At 45.3% G+C, this 26,638-nt stretch overlaps 1 protein-coding gene across 1 annotated transcript; it reads right to left on the reverse strand.

The window, feature by feature from the left end:
* Positions 1 to 4,123: 4,123 nt before the first annotated feature.
* On the reverse strand, positions 4,124 to 18,286 carry RCN1 (reticulocalbin 1). The gene is made up of 6 exons (XM_015114581.3): positions 17,830 to 18,286; positions 12,280 to 12,473; positions 11,092 to 11,270; positions 9,033 to 9,093; positions 6,188 to 6,387; positions 4,124 to 5,309 (listed from the first exon to the last, which is right to left on the reverse strand). Exons 1-6 carry the CDS (start codon positions 18,081 to 18,083, stop codon positions 5,202 to 5,204), a joined length of 996 nt encoding a protein of 331 aa, XP_014970067.1. The 5' UTR covers positions 18,084 to 18,286; the 3' UTR covers positions 4,124 to 5,201.
* Between the last annotated feature and the right edge of the window lie 8,352 nt (positions 18,287 to 26,638).

Below are 26,638 nucleotides of genomic sequence, written 5' to 3' on the forward strand. Positions count from 1 at the left end.
TTAAATATTTCCACAGGTAGCTACTCTATATTCCCCTTACTGTATGTAAAATACCGATTTACTGAGCAGGAGAGGAAGACATAATTCACTATTCCCCTACCTGCTCTTTTTTCCTTGCAACCTGTGGATTTCCATATCCTCTCTCTCTCTTTCCCCTGCAGCCTATTTTTCCCTTTAAATATTGAAGACCTCGAAATCATCCTTAGAGAAAGGCACAGACCACAAGCTGTTTCTGTGATTCTGTGTTTTGTTTTGTTTTTTCCTCCCAGGCACGTCCTTAACCTTGGCAAAATAAACTTGTAAATTGATTGAGATCTGATGCATACTTTTTTGTTTACAGTATCATCGTCTTGGGTCTTAGGTTTCAGCATATGAATTTTGGGGTGATTCATAGATTCAAACCATAGCAGTGTGTGTGAACACCCCAGCCTGCAGGTTTACATCAAGTCCACCTCCCAACATTTGCCCATTGGCCATCGTTTGGGACTAGAGGTGGGTATACCTGCCACATTGCTTGCCCTTTGGAAGATATACCTGGGGAAGAGGCTGACCCAGGCTTTGGAAGAGACTTGGGGTCATTTGGGCAGAGAGTTATGGAGTCATATGGAGACTTGGAGCATGGTCTGGAAGCAGGAGGCACTGGCTCTGAAAGGGCAAAATCCTTTGGCCCATGGACTTCTCAACCCTTAGGGAGGAACATAGCGAGAGGAGGAGTGGAATGGGTCTTTACTAGTCCCAAAGTGGGTAGGGCAGGTTGTCCAGGATTCAGGGAGATATTGATTAAAACTCCTGCCTTTCATTGGCAAAGGTGTCCTTGTCTGGACAATCAATTACACAGTCATCTCATTTGTGAGTTGTGTGGCTTTGGGCATTACTTCCCTTTCTAGTTCCCTGATTTGTAAGATGGGAAATCCACTGTGGTAACCACAGATGCTGCTCACCAGTCCTTTCAGCAGTAGGATCACATTCTCCTGTTCCCTTGAAGTTAGATGTGGCCACATGACTTGCTTTGACTGACCAATGTCAGTGAGCATGAGTGACAGGGGCCACTTTTAGGTGGCAGCATTGGATTGCCTGTGTGGGGTCTCCAGTGGATATGGGTGCTTGTGGAGATGCCTTGCTGAGCTCCCACGCCACAGACAACTGGCCAGGCCACAGCTGGCTTTGCAAAAGCAAAGACTATACCTCTGTTGTTTAAACCACTGAGATGTTAGGGTTGTCTGTTACTGCAATATAACCTGGCTTCTCCTCTTTCCTACAGGTACCAATCTCAAGGGCTGCCGTGAGGGTTACATGAGAAAGAAATGTATGTATGTGCTTGGCATAGTACCTGGTACAGAGCTATTAGTGTTTATTCTAGGAGCAATGAAATGTGTAAGTGCTCACTGCACAGACACCTTTAAGGTGGGAGGGAGCCAGTCCTTACAGCCATTTTCTTTGACAGACTTCTGTGGGAGAATTAGGCTCCATTTTCTATTTTACGTGAGAAAAACTACAGAAGTACTAAAAGCACATGGGGTGGTGGGACGCATTACACCGAGGGTTTGTGTCCCCAGCCGCGGACCCTGGGACTGACCAGACTTGAGGATGGGGATGGCTTCTTTGGAAATAGCCCCAAGTTCATGTAAATCTCACGAGTTTACTGATGACACAAGCTTTCCAACCAGTGCTTAGACTTTTAATACTTCAGTGTGAGCCAAAGTGGTGAACATTATAGCACTCATTGGTTTTTAGTGGGAATTCTATTGCTATAAACTCATTTCAGTACTTCAGAGACAGTCAAATCTCAATTGCATGTTCTTAGAGAAACCTGAGATTTTATTACGAAAGCGACAAAATAAATCTAGAAGGAAAAAAAAAAATCCCGTCAGCCACTCACTACCTCATTCCACGAGACATTTTAGCTGAGCTGCTAACAAGCAGCCACACAGCAACTGTTTGCTGGGCACTTCTGAAAAGATACAACTCACGTGTTTGCTAACAAGTGAACAACTACCATATTCCAAGCAGGTGAAGAAAACCTTCAGGTATTGCAGATTTTCTAACTACATTTTTGTGACACTTGAATTCATTCGAAAACCTACAGTAAGAGACGAGGGGTGTAAAATGTGTGTTCATGTTTTGCTTGGACAGACTATGGCTCCTAGCAATTAATGCTTTCAGTCACATTAAGCATTAAATAATGCTTTGTGACATTACAGTATTTCCCATTACAGATCAATTTTGTAGCATTTGCTCATAATCAGACTTGAAATGTTACCTAGAAACAAAATATGTTTTCCTTGAAACAGTCAGACCTTATTAGAAATCTAAGGTTTTACAAATCACCATGTTAACAGTTATGTCCCCTAGCTAAGGTTTTCTTTCTTTAAATAGTGTTAAATTCAGCCCCAGAAGCTCTAGTATCTTTCAGGGTTAGTCTTCCAATGTGCACTGACTTGAAAGGAAAAAGTTAATGCTCCAAATATATTTAATGTCTTACTACATATAATAAATCAACTATATTCCTTTTTGGAGGTGAAAAATAATGTCATCACCTTTTAAGTTGTTGTGCTCATAATTAGGTTACACAATATTATTTTCTCATTTTTTAAAAAACAGCTTCTCATTACTTAAAAAAAAAAGCCATCAGCTTATTTATAGTAAAGCGGAGTTCTTCTCATTTCCTTACCACATTATCATATGCTGTGGGTGAGCAAAGAAAGATAAAACATGAAATTCTGAGATTTGGAGCAGCACAACTTAAAGCTAAATGGAAGAGAACTTCGGAGCCAGGAACGCCTGGAGTTGATGTCTTACCTTGCCATTTAATCATCGTGGAATCTTGGGCAAATCTCTCAAATTCCCATTTAGCAATTGTTAGCTATTTTAATATTTTTTACAGAATTATTTTCCTCTGAGGGATATTCCCTTTGATTAAAGCCATCAGCCTCTCACTCATTCAGCAAATAATTCCTGAGCATTTACTGCTGCTAGACTCTACTATTCTACGTCCTGGGAAGCAGCAGTAAATCAGAACTAACGAGACTGTTGGTCTCATGGTTTATATTCTAGCTTGGGAGAGACAAGCAATGTCCAAACAATATAATGTCAAGTGGTGTAGTAGGTTAGCTTGAATGGCGGCCCCCACCCCTGCAAAAGACATATTCACCTGCTAACTCCTGGAAACTGTGAATGTGATTCTACTTGGAAAAAGGGATGATATAATTAAGAACCTCAAGATGAGATCATCTTGGATAATCCAAGTAGGCTCTAAATCAAATGACAAGTGTCCTATAAGAGACACACCAAGGAGAGACACAGAGAAAGGAAAGGCCTTGTGAAGACAGAGACAGAGATGACGCAGTGGAGTGATGTAGTCACAAGCTAAGGAACTCCAAGGAGTCACCAGAAGCTGGAAGAAACAAGGAGGCACTTTCCCTAGCGCTTTCGGAGGCAGAGCAGCCCTGCTGACACCTGGACTTCAGACCCTGGCCTCCAGAACCGTGTAAGTTTCTGTCACTGTAAATCTTTGCGGCAATTTGGACAGAAGGCATGGAAATGAATATAAACGGTAATGCATGACAAGAATAAAATGGGGACGTTAAACCGGGATTCAAGTTGGGATTACTTTAAATAGTGGGGTCTGGAAGGTCCCCCTGAGGAAGCATCATGTTACCCGAGGGTGTGAGAGATGGGTATTCTGAAGGTGAGGGGGCAGCAAGTGCAAAGGGCCCAACCTGGGCATGACCTCGGTGTGTCTAAGGATTAGAAAGTCTGTGAGGCCAGAATATAGGGGATGTGAAAGGGAAAGAGGTGAGGAGATGATGATACTGCTGGTAGGGGCCAGATCCCTTAGACCTCCTCCTGCAGGGCCTTGTAGGCCCAGGGAAGAAGTCTGGATTTTCCAGTTGAAACCTTTTTCAGGAAGATTTTATAGTTAAAATGACCTACAGAAGAAAGGGCATTAAGCATATTATTAAATTAGTAAATATGAGTCTATTCTGAACATTCTAGTAACTGGATAAAAAAAACAGAACCTTTATAATCTTATTCACGGAATCCAACCCCACCATTCTATACTATACGAATAATAATGTCACAAATAGCATCTGTGAAGTCAAACACCACAGGACACAGTAGAGAATCCTTAGAGGGATCCTTTATTTCATTCACTTCCTCCTTACAAGGTGAAATTTCAATCTGTACAGGTTGTGTCTGCCAGTTCAGTCCACAGCTCAGAATATCACCTTGTCCTCATTCCATGGTATAAGCTGTTCTGTGGGGACAGGTCCGAGGGTCGTGGATTCACTGGACTGGATGGGACATGATCCAGAACTCCGCTCTGTTTGGCTTCCCAAGGATCCCACCACCTCATTCTAATCAGTGATCATTGAGGAAATGCATTGTATTCCTATTCACTATTTCAAAGATCAGGCCTACCTCACTGGCATATCAAGAAAGTTTTCTCAAGTATATTTAGTGTTCATCATTTTACTATAGTTTTTCAAATGTCTGACATTCATCTTTTCCCTACCTCTAAATTCCTTTCTTTTTCACATTATCTTTCTTGATTGCTTTTTAATAGAAAAACAAACAAAGACATGGATTTATTGTGCATATTAGCAGATTCATACTGGAAAATGCATGGAGGTTTCATACACACCACTTACAGTAAGGAACAGCTCAGAGTATAAAGTCGAGAAGAAAGAATCTGAAATATTAGACTTGTTCTGAAATAAGCTTACCTAGGATGATACCACTTTTGCTTAATCAGAATTTCCCCTTTCCAACTATTTAACAGTGGCAAATATAAAAAAATCTGGTAGTGAAAATACATAGCAGTCACTTCATATCACTGCCTCCCCCAACCCACTCAACTTCTGAAGAACAGGGGTTTTTCAAGTTTTCTTCCCCTTTAAGTTTTAATGGGGAAAAAAAAAAACAACAAAACTTTTAAAAAGTCATGTTGTACCAAGATATCCCCAGAGAGAACTGCAATTTACCAAGGTTTTCATGTGTTTTGAGAGAAATCTTACTGAAAGAATAGTGATGTCCATTTTCCAGTAAATACTGAGCGAAAAACAATTTTTATACCCCAATCCGAGGTACAAACTTGCTTTTTGTGGGAACACAACTGCTGTAAATTAGACAATTGTAGCAACAATCCAAGACAATAACAGAATGCCTATGACAGTCTGCCATATTCTGGTGAGTGTCTATCAAAGCTCATCATGATTTTTTGTGAGATCTTCCCCATAATTGGTAGCTTGGCTTCCAACGAACATGTTCCAATTCTCCAATATTTCCTCTTTAGTTAGCTTCTCATCCTATAGAAGAGATGAAAGAGCTCTGTCACGGAAGCTCTGATAACTGTACTAGTTTAGCATGATGTTCATGTCATTTCATTGATTTGCAATGTTTAAAATACTATATTTAGTAATTCAGAAGCTACTGGGCACCTCCTTCATCTACCATGACTGCACTGCAAAACTCCAAATTGGAACAGCCTCTTGCTATGAAAACTGTGCTAACATGCGTCAGGGAAGTCCCTGAGTAATTCAGAAGCTAGAATCCATTCGTGTCCACAAGCAGTGTTGGTCTTCCCAAAATAGGCCCTCAAGAATGCCACTTCCCTCCTATGGCCTCACTGCCTAACCTGACTATTGGCATAACCTGAGAATTTGGGGGCAATCAGCAAAGCGGGGAATAGGCAGGAAATTTTTCTAAATTTCTTGATTTGTTTATTTGAATGTTTATCAATAGATACCGAAGTACTAGGCATTAGAGCCAGAAACCTGAGTTTGCCTGAGGATGTCTGGGCTTTAATGGGATGGGCTTCCTTGTTCCTGACACATCACAGATGTTTGATAAATATCTGGTGACAATGAATGGATAAATAAGCTGATCCTAGGGCAACATGGGGTATACTTCTTAAATCGTGTCCTGCCCACAAAGTTCTGCAGTCCTAGCAAATGTGACTTAATGTAAGTCTGTGGCTCATAGCTGACTTTCCAGGAAAGTTCGGGCCTAATAACTTTACTGTGGGTTATCATGGTATTAGCTCAAGTTTACAGGCCTCCACAAGAAGGAAAAGTCAATAAAGACATGGTGACATGGGTCAACGCTATCGCCGAGAAAAAAAACCAAACCAATCTTATGTAAACTGTCTCCCTTCAATCAGTGATTCCAGAAGAATGGGAAATACCTTGTTTTTGTCTGACTCATATACCAGATGCCTGGCCTCAGCCTGTGCATGATCATAATCTTGAGGGAGGATCCAGTGGCGAATCTCATCTTTGTCCAACTTCCCGTCCTTGTTCAGATCCCGGAATTCGTTAAACTGCTCCCGTTCTGATAAAACCCAGTCTGGCTCAGGGCCATTCTCCTCGTGGGAAAACATATCCGCTAGAAGGGAAGGTTGTTGTTGGTTACAAAGGAAAGTGGGAAGGTAAATTGCCCCTCCCCGCAAAAAAACTTGACCTCCTGAGCTTTAGGAAAGGCGATGACCAATCCAGAGACCTAACTCAAACAGCTGGTAGGCAGTTTCTTGGGGATAACGATGCAATAATTTATTCATGATGAAGGCCACGTGGTGGAGTAGAAAGAACCGAGTTTAGAAGCCGAAAGATAAATCCCGGCTTTTGACTTAGTTCAGTGACTGAGCCTGAAGTTTCCTTGTCTGTAAAATGGAGACGATAATTTATAAATCACGGGGCTATTATGATCAAATGTGCCATTTTGACGTAAAAGCCCTCTACAATCCAAACTGGCACTACATAAGCGAAAACTAATAATAATGACTAACAGTGAACACTGTGGTCCAGATACTGTATAAAGTGCTCTACAGACATTTTTCATTTGATTTTCACACAACAACCTTACGAAGTGAGTGCTGTTATAATTCCCATTTTACAGATGAAAACAATGAGGTAAAGTCTTACCCAATGACCCACAGCTCATATGAGCTGGAGGCTGCACAGGAACATGGCCACTCTGCTTTCAACCCAGAGTCTCAGCCACTGTGTTTAGTACTATTGTTTATATCATTTCCAAAGGGCTTTCACTTGTCATTTTATTTCATTCTCGTAACAATTCTACAAGATGGGTCATTATCCCCATTTTACAAAATGGCAAGGAAAAGAAAAAGGAAACGTTTTTGCATTGTGTGTGTGTCAGTAGCTCTTGGAAAAGAGAGATACTCTGCAGGCAGTTTCTCTGTAATGGAAGCAGAGCTTGGAAATGTCAGGTGGTGAAGGGAGCAGGTTGTAAGAGAAGGAAAAAAAGAGACAAGACCCTTGACTACAAGGTAGACCCCTAACTGACATGTCTACATTGTTTTTGAGAAAGAGTTTAATATGTATTAGCTAATTCAAGCTTCATCGAATCCTGCAAGAATGGGCTAACTTTTTTTTCCCATTTTACAGATGAGGAAGCTGAGGTTTAAAGCCATTACATGATTATCCCAGGGTCACACAGCTAATTGGTGGAGAAGCTAGGGCTCCTAATTCCAGTGCCCTTCCTACTACACCCCCCACCACCCACTTTCCACTTGTCGCCTCCCCAAGAAGTGAAATGACGAGTCAATACATTGGGTTCCTCTGCCTGTGAGTCATTACGTATTTGATTTTCAAGCGCAACGCCTCCACCTCCCTCTCTCTATTCAGTGTAAAGAATGGGATGCTGCTTCTAGGCAAAGCCACTCAAAGAGTTCTGCCCCTGACTTTGCACCACTTCAATGTACAGTTCCGGAGGGCTGGGCAGAGCACACACTTTCAATCAAAAGCACTACATTGTTTGTTTTAACCATGCAGTCTTTGCTGTCAGTCTCATTTCATCCCCAGTGCCACGGTGAGAGGTCTGCGCCTCTGAACGTGACCTCGCATGTGGACCCAGCAAGAGGAAGGCACTACTGCTTCCTCTGATGAGGGAGCTGTCAGCATATGTCATTCTATCAGGGTAGTGCCACCAACATCACTTTAATTACTGTGGCGAGAGTTACGTTGTCTGTTACCAATGACACACGAGGAACAGTGTTCGGCTCACGATCAAACATAATTTCTAATGATTAGAGGAAACTCTGCTCTTCATTGCTGAAGGCACTTGTTCTTGTGTCTGGGGTGGCAAAGTAATACAACCACAAAACCAGAGACAGACAGCAACTCGGGCTCTGGGTTTTACATTTAAAGGTAATTAATGGCTTCGATTAAAAATCTGTACAAAAATTATACATATTTCATTCCTCTTGTCATAGGTCAACACCTAAATCAAATGATTTTCCAGATTTTACTTTATCGAGACTTGGGAAAAGAGCTGCCATGAGAAGGGAGCCTGCAGCTGGAGCCATGTGCCATAGCAGGTGGTAAGGATCAAATGGAATTGCCTTTGTTGCCTGCTCTGGTCCTTTCCAGCAGGGGTTGGACTGGGGGGATTTGGAGCTACCAGGAAGCGCTCTAAACAGCAATGGTGGGTTCAGACCCAAATATATTAATTTGACTCTATGGGACTCCCATCCTTCGGTTGGGAAACGAGGGGCACAAAATGACAATATTATTGGGCAATTGTGCACTCTGTAAAACATTTATCTCTCTAAGAAGAATGCCTTTCTGCAAAGAGCTCAGACACATAAACAGTTCTGTTAATCACAGCTGCATCTACTCACACCTTTTAGGCCCCATTGACCTCGTCCAGTTTTAGAGTTTTTGCCCTGACACTGTCTCTTCTATCTTCACTGTAAATCTATGGGGTCTCCAATGCCCTTTTGCAAAGGTAAAACCAGGCAGTGTGACGAAGGGCACCTCTCAGAGGCCTGGGGCCAACTGTCGGCCAGCCTTGTGTAGGGCCAGCCTTTTCCACTGAATAAGGTCTAATAATACTTCCCTGATACTACACCACTAGGGTTGATGGGACAAGCAGGCTGGAAGTTCACAGGAGTGACTTATAGACTTGCAGCTGTTGCTAAAAGAGACGTCTGGGGAAAGTAGCCAGACGTGTGGGTGGGGGGGCATGTGGCCCAGTCGGGAAGCTGAGCAAGACTCTAGGTCAGCACTCACCAATATACTCATCCTGATCCACAAACCCATCCCCGTTCTTGTCGATGTCCTCCAGGGTTTCCTAGGAAGCAAAGGGTGAAACAGAATGCAAGATGGCCATGTGCTCTAAGGAAGTCTGAGAATTCTATTGTCCTCCTTTATCCAGCTTTTACGGCTGAATGCTTGGTGACTTCTGGCTCATCTCCTTACTTCCCTGGGAACTAGTTTCTTATTTGTAAAAAACAGGCAATAGTTTCTGTTCCTAATCCCCCACCCCAATTTCAAGAGCAGAACACTTTCTTCAAAGCAAGATGTACCTGTAACCCCAGAGGTACTCTGATGATATCAGGCCCTGCCAGGCCAACCAACTCCACCATCCAACCAAAACACCCACTGGGGAACATGCGAGAAAACCAGTTTGAGAACCACTGGATTACATGACCTCAAGAATAGACTCCAGTGCTAACAGGAGTATGAATACTGAGTTGGTGTCAGAGAAATGTGAAACAGTGGTCAACTCAAAAATAAAGTATAACTGATTTTTTAATGTATTATGCTCTGTATTTAGTATACTTGACCCCTTATTTACATTTTTTGGATTGGGTCAATAATTAAATGAGTTTACTGTTCATTGGCACAGCAACTCAGAGGCATCCTGGGCCAAACCAAAGAGAAAACCTGAGAGCAGAGAGCCACTCATCATCCACTGTGGATCATTCCCCACCTGCACTGTCCTCTGCCACATTAGCTATCACTACATGGATGGTGAGTGGTAGAGGAATGATTCTTGGAGCCACCGCCCAGTCCTTACAGTCATGGCGATCACGAGGATGAAGCATGAGCTGACCCTTCCACCACCTGGATAACTAAAACCATCTACAGCTCGTGTAAACAAAAGCTCTAGCCATCTGTTTCCCAGGATTGAAACAGTTGGAACTGGCTTGGTGCATCTGCCCAGGAAAACAGGTGATGGCATTTATTTAATTGTCATGGAAAATGAAGACATTTGGGACCCAACAAGACACTATGGAAAGCAACTACATTCTGAGGCCTTACAAGCAGAGTCACTCCTCAAAGCCTAGGGCCTGATCCACCCACCCTCCAAAGACCTACCCCCTAAGGGTACCATCCCTTCCAGCCACAATTTTTACTTTACATTTCCACACAGTTTTAACAATCCAATTCATCCCATTTCTTACTCTTTTCCCAAGTCCCTTAAAACTGAAAAATGGGGCAGAGACTAGCTAGTTGCTCACTTAAGCCATTTGCTCTTTCCTTTTTTTTTTTTTTGAGACAGAATCTCACCCTGTCGCCCAGGCTGGAGTGCAATGGCACGATCTCGGCTCGCTGCAACCTCCGCCTCCCGGGTTCAAGCGATTCTCCTGCCTCAGTCTCCCGAGTAGCTGGGATTACAGCTGCGTGCCACCATGCCCAGCTAATTTCTTTTCTATCTTTAGTAGAGACAGAGTTTCACCATGTGGGCCAGGCTGTTTTAAACTCCTGACCTCATGATCCACCTCCTCGGCCTCCCAAAGTGCTGGGATTACAGGCATGAGCCACTGTGCCTGGCCCCTATTTGCTCTTTCTAGGCACATATCTAAACTGTATTTCCCAGCCTCTTCATATCTAGGAGGGACTAGTGTAACATAAGAGAAGGGGATATGTCATTCCCTGGGCAGAACAGTAAACAAAGACTCTATCTTCTCATTTCCTCTCTTTTCCTTTGTCAGCCAGTTGGGTGTTGCCAGGATGACTTTGAAGCTACAAGATGGCAGAGCACAAGCAGGAGTGCTTAGAGGAGAACTGGGTACCCAACTGTGCTCAGAGAATAGCCTGGGAGGTCCATCTGACTGGAACAAACTTTGCTAGTGTTAAATGGCTATAACTGGGGGCTATTTGTTACAGCAGCCAGCCTGACTTGACTAATTTACTGGGTAGACAGGTATTCCAACAAACTCTACTTTGGAATCCTTCTCCAATTCCCTTCAGGCTGAAAAATGTTCTCTCTTTGGAAGAGACAAGATTTGGAGGCAGTTTTCTCCCTGGTCTTTTCCCAGCCCAGGCCCTTCACTTATCTTACCAAAACCACAATTTCCTTCATGTGTTCAAACTCTTCAGGATGCAGAAAGGCAGTGAACTCCTCCCGCGTAGCTGTCAGGTCACCATCGAGGTCCGCAGCTTTGAATCTTCTCTCGTCACGTGGCAGCATCTTTTTAAAGGTGTGATGATCTGAAGAATCATGAAACTCCGCGGGGTTTCCTGCAGGATGTATATATGCAGAAACGTTTTTCAACTGTGCTGCCAAGAAAGGCGTTTCCTGCCAGATCACTCATCCTTCATGCTCAAATGGTACACACAGGGAAAAAAGGTCCCGACCTACTGAGTTCTTTAAAACATTTTATGTCAGAATGCCTCTAATATCAGTTCCCTCAAGCCACCCCGTAATCTAGGCCTCAGGGCATATTAGGGGAATTATTGCAAGTGGTTAAGAGTGCGGGCTTTAGACTATATCACTGCCATACTTCTCTTTGCAGAACTCTGCTTTCATCATCTCATTCTTTGATCTAGAACATACAGAGGTTCTTTGGTACCCAAAACATCTTGTCTCAACACCGTGCCTGGCTTTCAAGATCTCCCCAATTCTGGCCGCGTGCGTGCATCTTTGGTTCTCCTCGGGCCTGTTTCTTGGCCATCCTCACCATGCACCCAGCAGGTCTGCACCCCGTACCTCTGTAATCTCACTTCTTCATTCTCCCGGTCTTGTTCGTCTTGGATCCAAGCCCTTCCCATTACTGCATGCATTGCTGCATCTTTGCCCCTCCAGTTGACCCACCTTCTCCAAATATAAATCCATTCTCCAAGGCCCCAGTTTCCAAACCACTCATACCAGGAAGCCTTTTCTGACTGCTCCGGCCTGCTCAATCCTTGCTATCTGGAATTAGGCAGCATTTTGAAAGTGTACCACAGACACACTTCCCTTCTGCTTTCTTCTCCGTGTGTGCCTCTGAGATGAAGTTGAGATGGGGTCGCAATCTAAGGGATTCTTTTTATTAGCCCTCATGGTCCTTCCCTCCCACCTGTAACTTCACTCAGTGTAAGGAACTCAGTACATTCCGAGTTTGCAGAGGAGGGTGTTATACAAGCATGTTCTACTTAGGAGGCTGTGACATCTCCCTGAAGGGAGTGGATACGATGAGAGAGGAGAGAGTCTACAAAAAGCTTGTGACCCGGGCCCCCACTGTGTCATCGCTCCTGCAGCACCTCTTACCCAGGTAGTAACCATAGGTGGCTTGTTTGTATTCTTCCCAGGAAATTTTATCATCCTTGTCCCTATCATAATCCTTCCAGACTTTGGCGACATTATCGAAGATGTATCTTTTCTGCACCCGTTTGATCCAGGTTTTCAGCTCCTCAGTAGTGACAAAGCCATCCCCATCATTGTCGATTCGATCAACAATCTTTCTGCAGTACAAAAAAAAAGAAAAAGAAAAGAAACCCACACACATGCACAAGGCTATTATTAAGGCTTTGTGTGATGCTGGTCCAGCAAAAGATCAAACACCTGCACAATCTAAAATGCACAAACAACTACAACAGAATCAATGATCTAAGGAGGCTGGAAGGAATCTTCAAGTTTATGCTTTCACGGTTGATGTGCTTTCCCCCGACCAGTGCCGATGGCAGACACTGCTAATGGATTGTACCCCTCTGTCCTGATAAAACTAGAGGTGCTCTCAGAATTCTCAGCACTGTGCTCTGGTGATGGCCACTACCAATGCATCAGAGCTGATCTGTAAGATGAAACCTATTAATCTTCCCTGCTGTAGTCCAACAGCCTCATTTTGGAGTAATGGAAACTGAGGCCCAGAGAAATGGAATAACTTTTCTAAGATTACACAACCAGTATTTGGCAAAACTGGGGTGAGAATTCGTGTCTTCTGGCTTAGGTTCAATGCAAAAAGTGGAAAATTGTATGTAAATCAAAAGATAAGTGGGTTTTGTTTTGTTTTTTTAAATCCCACCACTGTGGACGCAAAAACTTGACACTTAAAGCAAGAGGACACCAGATGGTGGACACAGCACAAATGTCAGGGCTGAAGGAGCCTTGACATCATGGAATCTACTCACGAAACTTGACCAGCTGATCCGCTCTAGGAACCTTAAACCCTTTGCTCTTAGGGTAAAGACTCCTATACCAGCTCCACGGCTGGCCTAGGTTTCAGGAACTTCCCACTGAACTCCACTGAGGTACCCTAAATGCTAGCCCAGAGCAAACTTCAGGCTGGGAACTCACTTTTGTCATCTCTAGATCAGACGGTCCCAAACCAGGATAGCATTCCGGTAGGGAACTTCAAAAGCACCCCCAGGCTATTCCCAGTGTTTAAAAAAGTTTCACCCTTGTAGTCCATTTACCTGGGAGGAGGTCATACAGGCTAACTCTAGATTTCGTTCTTTGGGGCTGGAATTCTATCAGCTTCAGTGGCAAAACTTTCTCACTTTTCAACAGACCTTCTGATTGGCAATTAAGCTTTGATTAATAAAAAGTGGGAAACAAATTCATCAGTAGTTTGACAGAGAAAATCTCCTATAACTTTTTTTTAGGTGGGGGGAGGGTGTACACGAGACGGGGAGGAGTCAATAATCAATGTCTCCACCTCCTACCTGAACCCAAGAGCCCAAGCTCCTCTTTCTCAGGAAGGTGTAAACATCACTAACAGCTTGAAAGTGCCCCTTCATTTGCACGTTTAACAGGCCTCATTCCTAAAAGATAGGCTGGACCTGTGATCCCAATGCTTCAGAAGGCTGAGGTGGGAGGACTGAGGTAGAAGGCCAAGAGTTTGAGAGCAGCCTGGGCAACATAGTAAGATCCTGACACCACAAAAAATTTAAAAATTAGCCAGGCATGGTGACACATGCCTGTAGCCCCAACTACTCAGGAGGCTGAGGTGGGAGGACTGCCTGAGCCCAGGAGGTCAAGGCTGCAGTGAGCTATGATTGCACCGCTGTGCATCATAGCCTGGGCAACAAATCAAGAACGTGTCTTAAAAAAAAAAAAGACTAAAACACTAAACTTCAAGCGTCTTCAGGCTTCTTCCCCCAGGAAATCATAGTCAGACACAGCAGAATTATTTTAACATTGTGCAGTGTTGAGCCCAGGTATGTGCCAAGCACTGCTCCAATCCTGGGGACACAGTGGAGACATGCCAACGGGTTACCCAAAGCCAACTGGGAAACAGAATCTCAGGCTAACGACATCAGACTACAATCCTCTTTTGTGGAAAGGATAGCATCTAGTCTATGCCAAATAAACATCTAGGACGTAGCTCAGCCTGACACATAGTAAGCACTCAATAAATATTTGTTGTAAGAATAAATAAGATCTTAACCTTCTCTTTAACAATCTCAAATGAGATCCTGGGAAAGGCAGCTAGGGTGGAGATGAAGCCCAGCACTTCCATCAGAACACCTGGATCCCCGTCCTCCCTCTGGTCCCCATTATCTGCGTGATCTTGGGCAAGTGTATTGACTCCCTGAGTTTCTCCATGTGTAAACTGAACACCTACTTCACAAGGAATGTTGTGTGGAATAAAGGAGAGAATGCATGCCTTTCCTCACTAAAGATGATAATCTAGATCAGTGGCGGATGGTAGCTGCTACACAGAAGCCATTCAAATGTTTGTTGCATGAATAAATTAATGAAATCAAGGTGTTGATACAAGGAGCAAACCCAGACCAACTCCATCATCATTTGTTCTCAACACCAACAGGTAACAGAATGAGCAAAACCTCTCAATAGGACCTATTGCCACTTGGAGATACCCTGCTAGCCGCCAAACAGGGCTGACCAACTCTGCTGCAGAGGATGACTGACACATGGGAATAAAGGTGTCAAGAGAAGCCAGATATGGGGGTCTGTATGTGAAATCATTCAAACTTTAAATGTGGGCAAGTAATTTACACTGTGTGGCATATTTGTGAATGCATGCAGCCTACGGGTTCCCACTTTGCAAACCTCTGGCCCAGGTGTCTTTAGGGGCCTTAGAACTGTCACATTTTCAAGACTGACAGGTAATGGTGACAAAGTTGCCTAGATCCAGCCACACTCATTCCTCCTCAGCCCAATCATGGAGGGGACCACTGAAACAAGCTGTGGACAGAGGGGCAGCTTCTCACACACAGCCCCATCTCAAACTGGACCCATAATTTCCAGCACCTCCTACCCCGCCTGTACCCCAGATTTAACCTACAAGCGAATGGTGCATCCATCACCCATCTGGTGGCTCAGGCCAGAGACCCAGATGTCCCCTTGATTCCTACCTCCCTCCTCTCCCCCTTGCTGAGTCAAGAGCAAGAGCTGCCAGTTCTACCTCCCACTGGTGTATAGATACATCGCCTCCTGGAATCCGGAGAGACCAAGCCCCTTTGGCATTTACCCCCTCTCCCCTGCCACTGGTCTAGTCTATACCTCGATTATGTTCTTTGCGTACTGCCTCCTGCCAGCCTGACTTTCCCAGTGAATTTTGGGGATTATGACATTTTGACAACGTACAGGATAACATATCTCCATCTCACCAAGGTCCTTCCTGCTCTGTCCTTGGTTTCCCCTCCATTCCCACCTCTCATTTCCCTTCCCTGCCCCTTTGCAGACTCACCACCCCTCAGGCCCCAGAACACTTTTCAAACCCTTTAGAAATGGGCTGTTTTCTCTTCAGGAAGGCCTTCCCCTGCTGTACACCTGGCAACCTCCAAGTCATCCTACAAACTGATCAGGTGACAGCCCTAATCCCCTCTCTCTAACCTGCAGCCCTGGTGGCTCCTTCTCCTGGATGTGCTCACCATAGGTTTTATAGGCCATCATTGCAGCAATTGTGCATAATGGCTAGTTTGTGCTTCTCTCCTCCACATTTGCTTATAAGCACTTTGATGCCTAGAGCATAAGGTTTCATCTTTGTATCTTCCAGTTGTCTAAACTGGGGCCTGGTACACAGTAGCCATTCAAATATTTGTTGCATGAATAAATGAATGAAGTCAAGGTGTTGATACAAGGATCAAATCCAGACCAACCCCACCGTCACTTGTTCTCACTACTAGGCTGAACTGTCATGATGAAGGCATTAACTGGAAGCTGTAGGACCACACCTTATAAAGTTTTCCAAATCCCAAAACCTCTCCCTGCCTCCTCTCCAGTGACAATGTGGCTACCACTCAGGGCTCCAGAATAAATCAGTCTCCAAGTGCCTCAAAGCAATACAATTGACTGAACTCATCAATGGCCCCCATTGTTAAGTCCTAACCGAGAAGAGAAAGTACTGTGCAAGATAAAAGGTAATTGTTTGGAGGTGACTTTGAAGTTCAAAGGTCTTGTTATCAGAGCAGGCAGATGGTGCACCTACACAATAGGTATAATTTATCCTCATATTCCAATGAAACACTTTGGCCTTTGGAGGGCCCCAGGAGCACAGGGATGGCTGTGTTCTCTTTCATGTGGCAGAACGTGAAGATCCTCCACCCCCAGGAATCAGGTTCAGGGAGATCTGAGACCTGGTGCCCAGTGGACAGGACTGCTGGTTTCTTCCCCAGCCCTGCCTCCATCTGGGACTAGGCTGCCTGCTGGGTCCTCTGAGCAAGGACCAGCAGATATCTCCACACAATGCCCAAGTGTCTCCTCAGGGGGACCCGGGGAGGGTGTACTGAAATGTGCCAAAGTTTTGTTTCCCGGGTTTGGTTCCTGACTCAACTGCCTTTAACAGCCCAAGTGAAAATCCTCCACCACCAAGAGCACCCTCCAGCTTTTTGCCCCCAACAAATCAGTTGCCAAAGAACTGAGTGCTTATGCAGACATCTGCTGCCAACAGAAACGTTTCAGGCCACCCGTTTCCATTCCTGCTCCTTCGTGTTTCCAATCGGAAACTGCGTGTCCCCGGATTTTTGTATCCCTACACTAGATTTTATTTTATTTTATTTTTTATTATTTTTGAGATGGAGTCTCACTCTAGCCTTGGCTGGAGTGCAGTGGCGCAATCTCGGTTCACTGCTACCTCCACCTCCCGGGTTCAAGCGATTCTCCTGCCTCAGCCTCCCAAGTAGCTGGGATTACAGGCGTGTGCCACGACGCCCGGCTAATTTTTGTATTTTTAGTAGAGACGGGGTTTCCCTATGTTGGTCAGGCTGGTCTCGAACCCCTGACCTCAGGTGATCCCTCCGCCTCGGCCTCTCAAAGTGCTGGGATTACAGGAGTGAGCCACCGCGCCCAGCCTCCTTACGATAGATTTACAGGGCGATTAGGCAAAAGGCAAGACCACCTGGCCGAGACTAGGAAGCAAGCCTGTCACTCGCCTGCCCCTTCATCTTTTATCCATTCATGTTCATCCCTGAGACCTTCTTAACGAGTGTCTCAAGCCCTTCTCGCCGGAAGTGGGGGATCAGAGAGAAACTGCGAGAGGGTAGGGAGGAACTCATGTCACTAACAGGCCACTGTGGACAAACTCTTCTTTTGCGCACTCTCTCCCTTCCCTTCTGATGCAACCCGGGGGAGGGGGCGGGCCCTCGCCGTCCTGGCTACCGCGGCCGCTGCCACGTTCTCGCCTCCCCGCGAGAAACCACCCAGGCCGGGGCGCGGCGGCGATCTCCACGCTGGGGTCCCGGGGCCCTCCGGCAACTCAGCCTGAGCCCCGGCGCCGAGTCCGGCAGGCCCCCGCCCTCGGGGCCGCGCGCGCGATTTCGCTTTCGCTTTGGCGGTGGTATCCCGCGTGGCTCCCGCCCAGACGGCCCCTGGACACCTGCGCCGCCCCCCGGGGGGACCTGGCCGCGGCCTCACCCCAGCCTCTCCTTGCTCTCGTCCGGGGTGAGCTGGTCGAAGGTCTTGGAGTCCTCCTTGCCCAGGAAGGCCTCGTGGTCGTACTGGAAGCTCTGGTTGTCCTCAGGGGGCCGCTCGCCCAGCTCCGAATCGGGCCGCACCACGCGCTCCTTGCGCACCGTGGGCTTGGCCCGCAGAACCCGCGGCGCCAGCACCAGCGCCAGCAGCAGTCCCAAGGCGAACCCCAGGCGGCGGCCACGGCCACCGCGCGCCATCGTCCGGAGGAGAGGGCGGCCGGGAGGGAGGCGCTGAGCAAGCGACAACAGCGGCAGCTCGGGAATGGGGGCTTGGAGCGCGGCGACGGCGGCGGGGCTGGGGCCGGGGCCGGCGCGGAGGAGGGGACGGCCCAGTCCCTCCGCCAGTGCCCGCCCCGAGCCGGAGCAGAGAGGCGCGTCGGGGCCTCGGGCTGGGAAGCTGCGGGCGGTCCCGCTCACGCGCCCATTGGTCGCTGCGCTGCCGGGGGAGGCCGGGGCCGCGGAGCCACGTCGCCAGCCGGGGTGGTGGGCGCGGGGCTAATGTTTCGCCTCGGCCCCTCCCCGCGATCTCGTTGCTAGGGGCGGGCCCGGGCGAACTGGGCTGGGGACTGGAGAGCTCGGAGGAGGACTGGGAAGAACTTCTTTGTCAAGCAACAGATGTTCAGGATAAAATTCCCTCTGACTTCCTACAGTTCCGGAAAACTGTAAGGAAGGAGTCACTGCCCCTCCTCAACTTCCAACTGACCCCTAGACCCTGCTCTAAAATGTGCTCTCAAACCCAGTTTAACCCCATTTAGCAAAATTTGGAGTCTGGTTACAAACGCGAGCCTGGAAGGAGACCAAGACGGCTAAGTCCCCTGGAAACGAGGGTCCCACTGTCAGTCGTCAAGGAGGGTCAAGCGGGAAACTTCTATATGACCGAGAGTCCCTCTAAAGGGAGCAGTACCGTGCGTTCCAGCTGCCAGGGGAACGCAGGCCCCACGCTGGTAGATAGTCCTGTTTCCCAAATGAAATCAGGATTTTAGATTTTTATGTTTTATTTCTAAATGTTGGCAACTCATTTTACAAAAGCACTAGTTGGATCCAATCTTACCTGTATTCAGGTGGTAATGCTACCAATACAGATATCTATCCCATCAGACTTTCTGCAGTGATGGAAGTGTACTCTATCTGGTCTGTCCTGTAGGTCGTGGCTGTTGAGCACTTGATGTGTAGCTTAGTGTAAGTAAGGCACTGAAATTTTAATTTAAATCTAAACTTAAATTGCCACACCGGACTAATGGCTACCCTTTGGACAGTGCAGGTCTCCAGCAGTCTCAGCCTTTTGAAACTCATTGAAAGCCATGATCCTCTTCCAGAAAAATGCACATACAGCTACTGACACCGGTGCTTGATTAAACAGTCGGAGGATTCATGGATCTTTTGAAGCCCCACCTATGAGCCCCAGGTTAAGAATCCCTAGAAGGCTGGGCGCGGTGGTGTCTCATGCCTGTAATTCCAGCACTTTGGAAGGCGGAGCCAGGTAGACCACCTGAGGTCAGGAGTTCGAGACCAGCCTGGCCAATATGGTGAAACCCTGTCTCTACTAAAAATACAAAAATTAGCCGGCCGAGGTGGCAGGCGCCTGCAATCCCAGCTACTCGGAGGCTGGCGCAGGAGAATCGCTTGAACCTGAGAGTGGAAGGTTGCAGTGAGCCGAGATTATGCCGTTGCACTCCAACCTGGGAAACAAGAGAGAAACTCCGTCTCCAAAAAAAAAAAAAAAAAAAAGAAAAGAAAAAGAAACCCTAGAAAACTGAAACCATAGTTGAACCATGACAGCTAGATAGCTGTACTCCCAGAAATTTCCTCCATCTTGCCCTGCCTCCCACCTCCATCCCTGATGTTTTCAAAAAGGTCTGGGATGTGCTTCTTGCCCTTGCAATAAAGATGTCGTTGCAGCATAGATGCAAGTCCCTTTCTTGCGACGCCCTCTTTCAGTCAATTAATGAATCATTACTCTCTTCCTACTCCAGCCTAAGCACTGGACTGGGTGCTGAGGATACAATGGGGAACAAGATAGTCGTGGTGTCTGTGTATATGAACAGATGTTCGTTCGTTCATTCGTTCCATAAACAGCACCTGCTAAATATCAGGCTATGCTGGATTCTGGCTAACTGAGATCCGTGGATCATAAGTCAGCATGACAAGGTCCTGTATGAGCTAGCAGAGGACAGCTCCACATTTGAGGCAATGTCTTTGTGACCCTGTACATCCCCACTGGCTGGCAGTGAGAGCTGGGAATCCAGTCTTTGAATCCCCGCTTCCCTTCCTAGTCCCCTTCTTTTCCTTGGATCCCCCGCCCCGCTTCCCACCAGCTGACTTTGCATGGGACAAGAAGTACTGTGCCTGAGACCAGACATGCTTCCCACAGCCAGCCTCGAAGCCTGAATTTCTAGCAATAGAGGAGCATTACCTTGGGCGTGTAAGAGCTCCCTGCTGAAATGCAAGTGTCCTAAGGTAGGCGGCTTAGTACTTTCTGTGCTCATCAGGCAAGCAGGATATGAATTGTTGAGTGAGTGAGGGAGAAGGAGGAGTGGGAGGAGGAGCAGGGAGAAAAAGATCGGGGCTAGAAAAAGAAGGGGACTAGGAAGGGAACGGGAAAGGGAGTGGAGACTGGTGACAGTTTTTGCATATTCACAACTTTGGCCACAGGCTGGCCTGGGTCCCTGGGATTGGTCCAGCCTCTCCGAAACGGCATATCTTTTGCCCTTGTTATAGTTGGCTTCCTGCCAGACACTGGTGGTTTCCAACAGTTAGACTGTTTCAGAGGTAGTCTTGGCTCCTGTGGGAATTACCAGAGAATTTTAGCACTGCTGTGAATCCGGAAGAATTTACATAATTTCCCGTGGGCTTGCCTACACTTTTTTCCTTTATGTTTATTTTCATCTCTCCACCCTACCATAAGAGTTTAAGTCCTCCCAACCAAAGGACCAGGAAGGGTGATAGGACAGAATAGTCAAGGTATTGCATTGTGTAATTGCTTTCTTTCATTTTCAAAGTTGTTTTGCATCTCCCCCCATGTGTATGTTTGGAAAGAGTGACTAAGTGCATTGTCATGTCTTAGGTCTTAGGTTAACCTCCATTCTTGATGAAGCAGAGGAACCAGAACAAGAGAAGTAACATTTAGCAGAGGGTTGAATCAGTGAAAAGGAAAAGCGGGTTTCTAATGGGTAAACTGATCAGCTTAGGGTATGCTGGTCTCCTGCATCTGGCTGAAAGTAGCGCCATCAACTACAACAAAAATCCAACCAGAAGTTACTGAAACAAGAAGAAAACTTTAGCATCTCATGTAACAAGAAGTCATGACTTATATCAGTTTTAGATTCGTTAATGCCAGTGGTTTCAGGACATCATCAAGGAATCAGGTGTTTTTGTTTCTCTCTCAGAAACAGTGGGGGAAAGGAATGTTCTCTCCCTTTCTTTGAAAAATAAACTTTCCCAGCAGACTTTCTGTCATATCTCATTGCCCAGAATTGTGTCATGTGCCTATGCCGGATCCAATGACAGGCAAAGGGAATATAAATTCCATGATTGATTTCACCAAATCAAGACTCACTCCTAGGGACCGGAAAGTACTGTATACAGCATCCTCTGAAGCACATGATTAGAGTTTTGTGGGCGAGGAAGAACAAGCCACATAGCTGTGTCTGCCACATGTTTAAAAGCAGTTTGAGGCCGGGAGCGGTGGCCCACGCCTGTAATCCCAGCACTTTGGGAGGCCGAGGGGGGCAGATCACGAAGTCAGGAGATTGAGATCATCCTGGCTAACACGGTGAAACCCCGTCTCTACTAAAAATACAAAAAATTAGCCGGGCGTGGTGGCAGACGCCTATAGGCTCAGCTGCTTGGGAGGCTGAGGCAGGAGAATGGCGTGAACCCGGGAGGCGGAGCTTGCAGTGAGCCGAGATCGCGCCACTGCACTCCAGCCTGGAAGACAGCGAGACTCCGTCTCAAAAAAAGAAAGAAAGAAAGAAAGAAAAGCACTTCGAGCATCTCTACCTCCCTCCTGCTTCTCCACCATTCAAAATTACATGAACTTTTCACGTCCTAACTCAAATGTCACCTTCTCCATGAAGTTTTCCCTTATGCCTTAAATCAGAATTAATTATTTCTTCATCAATATGCCCAGAGCCTTTGTATGTCACATACTTTTCACAGTCAGCTTTGTATTAATTTTTCTTCCCTCCTAATTCTGAATTCCTTGGGAGAAGTGATCACAGCTGATTCATGTCTATGTTCATCAATCCAGGGCCTAGCATGTTTACTGCCTTCTGGCAAAAGTGGATCGCCATAAGACAGATTTGTTATGAGGCCAAGACCATATTCTTTTGGCTCACCACTGTATACTCAACCTAGCATAGTGCCTGGCTCATAGTAGGTGCCCCTAAATTATCCTGAATGAATGATAAAATAATAATAGCTACTAACTTCTGCTTCTGGTCAAGATGGAGTGAAGGAGGGACTGGATTTATCCTCCCATTTGAAACAAACAAACAAACAAAATATATGAAACAACAGTTTTCAAGACACTGGACACCAGGCAATGAACGGCATTAGAAACAAACTAGTTGAGTCCTAGGATTACCCCAGAATTACCTTGGCAGAGTTGCCAGGTCACTGTGCAGAGAAGGAGAACTAACATGGATTCAGGCCGACTCCTGAAGCTGAAAAGACAGAGTTGAGTGTCCACAGAGACCAAGTCAGCCATGGTTCTACAGAGAGAGTTCCAGAGAGAAGACGGCTGCTCAGAGAGAGAATCCCAGAGCTCCACAGAGGATCCCCTTGGCCATTCAGCAAAGTGGCGAACAGTGCATGCATGTGAGGCTGAGGAATGAGCCATCTGAAAGGATTAGAAGGAACAGTGGGTGCCAGGCATGGTACCTGTTCCTACCAGTCAAACTGGAAAAACTTATCATTCATGGGGCACTGGGTACTTAGTAAGGTCTTGCCTCAGTGGTTGGGAATAATTAACCCTAGACTGAGCACTGCTCCAGAAAATGCCTCTCAGAGCACAAAGGCAAGACCTGAAAAGCTCAAAAAAACATACAGGGAAAAAAAAAAAAAAAAAAATTCCAGCACCCAACAAGGTGAAATTCACAATTTGTATTATCCAATCAAAGACACAACAAGGCAGAAAAACACAGCAAGGAGAATAATCGGTCTGTAAAAACTGACCCAGAACTGACACAAATGTTAGAATTAACAGAGAAGAACATTAAAACAATTATTGTAATTGTGTTAAATGTTTTAAAAGTTCGGAAGAGCCAGAGAAAATACAAAAAAGACACAAATTGAAAGCCTAGATATCAAAACTTTGAAATCTGGGATGAAAAATGCACCATATAAGATTAGCAGAAAGTTAGACATTGCAGAAGACACTATCTTTTTACTAATTAAATAGTTTATTGAATAAATATAATAGCAAAGAATGCATTCAGCTGCTTTCTAAAAAATTTTAAAGGCCTTTTTAAAAACTTTAAAGGCCTAAAATTTTCAATTTTAAAGGCCTTTCTATTCAGGCTAATGATAAAGGCAGTAAAGGCAGATGTGCTAGTTTAACATAATTGGCTTATTTCATACAGCACTTTTATCTTTTAGTCCACAAGTATATTATTAAATGATAGAGAACATCTAATGCAACCATTTCCATGGGAGTAGGAAATACATTTCTAAGAAAGAAAGATGTTACAGATCCCATCTTTTATACCCACACCCACAGTCTAACTCTAAAGAAGATAAAAACCAATGACTTTCTTCACAAGAGCTCACAAATAATGTCACTTTGCTATCAAAATCTGTATCTCTGATCCATTTTGAGCATTGAGACAAGATTCAAATATTCCCAAAGAAAGAAACACAAGGCATATTGGGATCATGTATTCAGCAACAGCGAGCACTGCATCCAAAACTATCTCACTTAGGAATGAAATAAGGTCAGTCACATGCGTGGACATCTCTTCTGCTGTAGTATCATAGAAAGTCTCAGTGTCATGAACAATCTATTTGTCTTCTTCAGTAACAGTTTATATCCACACCTTTCCTCCCAAGTTAACCCCCTCTGCCAATTCTTCATTCTAATTGTGTGCTGTCTCACTTATGATTCCACATCCTAAAGTATGTCAATGCCATTTCTGAGTGCCATCTTGCCATCAACTGCTGCTGTCGACTCCTGTGAATACAGTTTTCACAATTGGTAGGTAGATCGCAGTTTGTAACCAAAGACACTCATTGTTCATCCATCCCACGAGCTGACAAGTCATTAGTGATCAGAAGACAGCTTGACCCTGATCAGAAATCCCTCATGCTAACATCTTTTTCCTTCTAGTCCATATCATCATGCAGAGCAGGAACTGTGAAGTCCCTGGCGTGCGTTTTCTCAGTGAGCCTGCTCACCTTGCATCTTGCACTGATAAAAATCACAGCCTGTGTAGTGGTCAGGGTTTCGTGGAAGTCACAAAGCATATCTAACTTTCATTCTTACAGTATTTCAAAGAGAAAGGTAACAGTCATTTAGTTTTCAACTTTCTTTTGTTAGACATTCATTCTGTTAGGCCTACTGATATATTGCACCAAATCTTAAGACAAAGATCACTTAAGAAAGAGGTCCCCCAGTCTTTACAATCAGAAGAAAACATTAATGAACTTGGAGGCAGAGCAAGAGAAACTGGCCTAGGTAAAAGACTCAGATAAGAATGAATTTTAAAAATAAAAGAGCATTAGTTATCTCTGGGACAAACTGAAATTTCTGTCTTCCTTGAGTTGCTGTGCCTACTGCAGGAGGGAGGGGCTGAAGATGTGTTGGTTGATAGAGTCTCCAGGGAGGTAGGACTATCCCACTGAACCCAGGAAGTGGGATGTACCACCTGGAATTATATATATAATTAGACTCTGTGAAGGGGAAGCAAAAAATATACATATTTGAAAAAATGATGTGAAAAAATCTCCAAACTTTATGAAAATTATAATCTGCCGATCCAAGAAGCTCAATAAACTCCAAGTTCAAGAAACATGAAGAAAACTCCACTAAGGCATCTCATAATCAAATTGCTTAAAACCAGTGATAAAGGGAAGATCTTAAAAGCAGCCAGAGAAAAAAGATAAGTTAGGAATCTATTGTCAGTGTAACAAAGATGGCAACTTTGATATCTTAAAACAAGTTATTTTTATTTCTGGTGCTATTGACTGAACTGTGTCGCCCCAAGTTTCATATGTTGAAGTGTTCACACTCCCTCTCCTCTGTCCTCTGTGACTGTATTTGGAGACAGAGTCTTTAGTAATTAAGGTTAAATGAGCGGGCACGACAGCTCATGTCTGTAATCCCAGCACTTTGGGAGGCTGAGGCAGGAGGATCGCTTGAGCCGCCTGGGCAACATGGAGAAACCCTGTTTCTACAAAAAAAAAAAAAAAAAAAAAAATTACAGGCATGGTGATGCACACCTGTGGTCCCAGCTAGTCGTGAGGCTGAGGTGGGAGGATTGCATGACAGCATGTGAGGAAATTGTGAGAAAGTGGCTATCTGCAAGCCAGGAAGAGAACTGTCACCAAAAGCCAACCATGCTGGCACCTTGGTCTCAAACTTTCGGCCTCCAGAACTGTGAGAAAATACATTTCTGCTGTTTAAGCCACCCTGCCTGTGGTATTTTGTTATGCCAAACAGAGCAGACTAATACACCTGGTAATTATATTTCATAGTTGTTCATGGCCCTGGTACACCCAGGTTATGTGTAGATGGAGAAGTGGATACCAGTTGAAAGGGAGGGAGCCTAAAAATGCAAGAAAGAGAGGGTAACTGATAAAGCACTGTCCTAGATCTGTAGAGCCCTTTGGAAATTAAAAGAAAACTAGGGACTCTCACCTAAAAATTGACATAAAGATTCTGCATTGCTTTCTGAATATTTGTGGATCACCTGCAGGGCCTCATGGACTCCTCATGATCCCCTGGATCTGAACTGAAATAATCACTGTCCTAGGGAAAACCAGTTGGGTTAGGATCGAGAGCCTGGCCGGAGATGGGGGGTGAGGAGGGTGATACACTGGAAATAAACAGCAGGGAGACATTTAGAGGTAGATGCAAGGGCAGTTGTTGGGCATGTTCTGAGTCAATGCCTCCACAGAGTATGAGGAGGGTAGGGCAGGAGTGCTGGGGCATAAAAGTGTTGAAAAGATTAAGATCTACTCGAATTCGGGGAAAGGATAAGGAAGTAGAAATGAAGAAAAGAAGTGAGTGTTTTAGGGACAGCAAGCTGGGATCAGATTATATGATTCCATGAGACCCCATCAGCCTGATGGGTAATTTTCACCGGCTCTCTGAGGAGAGTTTTAGCAACAGCAGCAGTAGTGGCAGAAAAAAAAAAAAAAGTATTTGGGATTGATTGCAAACTGAGAACTGGTAAGGAGAGTGCAGGGATGGATCTACTTGCTTTAAAATAGGATTTATTTTAGGTAAAAGGCTAACTGCAAATGATGGATAAGAAAGGAAGGAAAGAGGAATAATGAGAGAGAGAAAAAGAAAGAAAGAGAAAAATAGAGAGAGCAAGGAAGGAGGAAATGCAGGCAGGCAGGCAGGAAGTCCTTTCATCCTTTATAAGGATTAAGGTGGTAGCTATCCTTGTCCTGCCCTGGGGCGTTGAATTTCTTACTCTGAATATATGAAATTTGACTTCCTGTTAGTAGGAAACTTTAAAAGGTGTCTTTTGTTTTCCCAAGGGTCATAACTAACCTCTGTCGGCAGGAAGTTACTGGGAAGGCTCTAC

This window comes from Macaca mulatta, chromosome 14 (genome assembly GCF_049350105.2).
Source record: "Macaca mulatta isolate MMU2019108-1 chromosome 14, T2T-MMU8v2.0, whole genome shotgun sequence".
NCBI classification, from domain to species: Eukaryota; Metazoa; Chordata; class Mammalia; order Primates; family Cercopithecidae; genus Macaca; species Macaca mulatta.

What these genes read in the sequence shown, in the direction of transcription:
- RCN1 (XM_015114581.3), bottom strand. Translation starts at nt 18,083, where the DNA reads ATGGCGCGCGGTGGCCGTGGCCGCCGCCTGGGGTTCGCCTTGGGACTG. An exon ending in CACCTATGGTTACTACCTGG is followed by an intron (nt 11,271 to 12,279) that starts GTAAGAGGTGCT and finishes TACATCCTGCAG; the next exon opens with GAAACCCCGCGGAGTTTCAT. An exon ending in GGATCAGGATGAGTATATTG is followed by an intron (nt 6,388 to 9,032) that starts GTGAGTGCTGAC and finishes CTTCCCTTCTAG; the next exon opens with CGGATATGTTTTCCCACGAG.